A 1585-nucleotide genomic window follows, 5' to 3' on the forward strand; every position below is an offset into this window, starting at 1 on the left:
ACAAAGGATCAAAATATGTCTACATTTAAGAAATGACAGGAGAGAAATAAGGGAGCACAATATGGAGAATTATAAGATGGTGTGCATTCTTAAAGTCTTAGATCTTCAATTGTTTTCCTCTTGATTTTGTTCACAACATATTTGCTTAATTTAGTCCTTATATGAGGTTGGGGTAATTTCTTATATTTGAAATTTTGGTTCCTCAGGAAAGCATTTCAGTAGAAGCGGGAGAATCCAAATCCTCCATAGTAAAGTGGGCGGCGGTAGCCATAACCGTAGCCTCCATAACCAGAGCCATATCCATAGCCTCCAAAGCCACATCCACAGCCATAGCCATAACCTAGGTTCCCAAAACCTCGGTAGCCATAGCCCAGGCCTCCATAGTAACTGCCGTAGTAGCTCATGGTATCAAGAGTGGTAGTTTTGGTTTGTTGTTCAAGGATGGATCTTGAATGTGAGCATTATCCCGTGCAGAAGAGGTTTTTATACTCTAGCAGGAGCAGGTGACAAGTCATGCGCATACCCTTCCTTTGTGTCACTGTAGATGTTCCTTGTAATGTAGCAACTCATTGCTCTGCTATCATCTCTCATGCTCATTAAAATACTTGACATTGCTTAATGCTCTATTTAGAATGTCCTTGAACTTACTGTTTTGCTTTCATGAGAAGAAACGGTTGACTAGCCAAAATACACACACACCACCAAACACTGAATAAAATGACTTATTACCAAGAGTATTACATCATCTACATGCAGTGGGAATATTTGGATACATAATTAGGTATTTCTGCTCTGTTACCTCTCAAATTGATAACTTCATCTCCAACTATACTCATGGCTAGTTGTTCAGCACACAGTTGTCAAAACCCATACTTATCACAAAGCAAACCTATCTACCAAGAACACTTTCTCAAATGCCTGGATCTGTGCGATATGAAAACACTCTCATTCACAGAGACTCCATCCCCTGGTCTGTACTTTAGACCTAGATGCACAAAAGAAAAATGTTTCAAAATTGGCATTTTAAGTAAGTAATCTTTGTAATGGTTTTGTTTCACAACAGCTTCAGATCTTTTTACTGTAAAATATAAAACAAGCAATTGCAGAATTTGAGAGTTTGAGATTTTTTTCCTCTAAACGAGCTTATCACAGTCAGCCTGGATTTTATTCCAAATTGCAGAACTCCTATCTAAAACTGTTCAAAGTCCTACTCAAGTTGCAGAGTTGTACCTGCCTGCACGTTCCACCCACTCAGCTGATCTCTTCCTTGATATTTTCGTCTTTGCACAGGTGACTTCCCTTTTAATTACTCCTTTAGCTTTCTTTCTTCTTCCGTATCTCCCAATGCACAGCAGGAACACGCAGGTGGAAAGCTCATGGTTCCATGCTGTTTCCTCTTTGGCTTCCTTTCACTTACATCAGCCAGTGCTTTTGTTTTCCTATCCCCTCTTCAGTTTGCCCTGAATTGTCTCCCTAATCTCTGTAGTTCATGGTCTGCCCACGTATTTGCAGGCAGCTTTGACCTACTCCCTAACTTTAGTGTTAATAGTTTAGCAACACACCATTTACAAATTTATGTAAAAAA

General features: G+C 39.4%; 1 protein-coding gene across 1 annotated transcript; it reads right to left on the bottom strand.

Moving 5' to 3' along the window:
* Positions 1-215: 215 nt before the first annotated feature.
* On the bottom strand, positions 216-404 carry LOC128111597 (keratin-associated protein 19-5). Its single transcript, XM_052739846.1, has one exon. The coding sequence runs from the start codon at positions 402-404 to the stop codon at positions 216-218; it is 189 nt and encodes a 62-aa protein (XP_052595806.1).
* Between the last annotated feature and the right edge of the window lie 1181 nt (positions 405-1585).

The sequence above is a fragment of the Peromyscus californicus genome, unplaced genomic scaffold, assembly GCF_007827085.1.
Source record: "Peromyscus californicus insignis strain IS unplaced genomic scaffold, ASM782708v3 Scaffold_16__1_contigs__length_79575227, whole genome shotgun sequence".
NCBI lineage: Eukaryota > Metazoa > Chordata > Mammalia > Rodentia > Cricetidae > Peromyscus > Peromyscus californicus.

Coding starts and splice junctions, on each gene's coding strand:
- LOC128111597 (XM_052739846.1), bottom strand. CDS start 404: ATGAGCTACTACGGCAGTTACTATGGAGGCCTGGGCTATGGCTACCGA.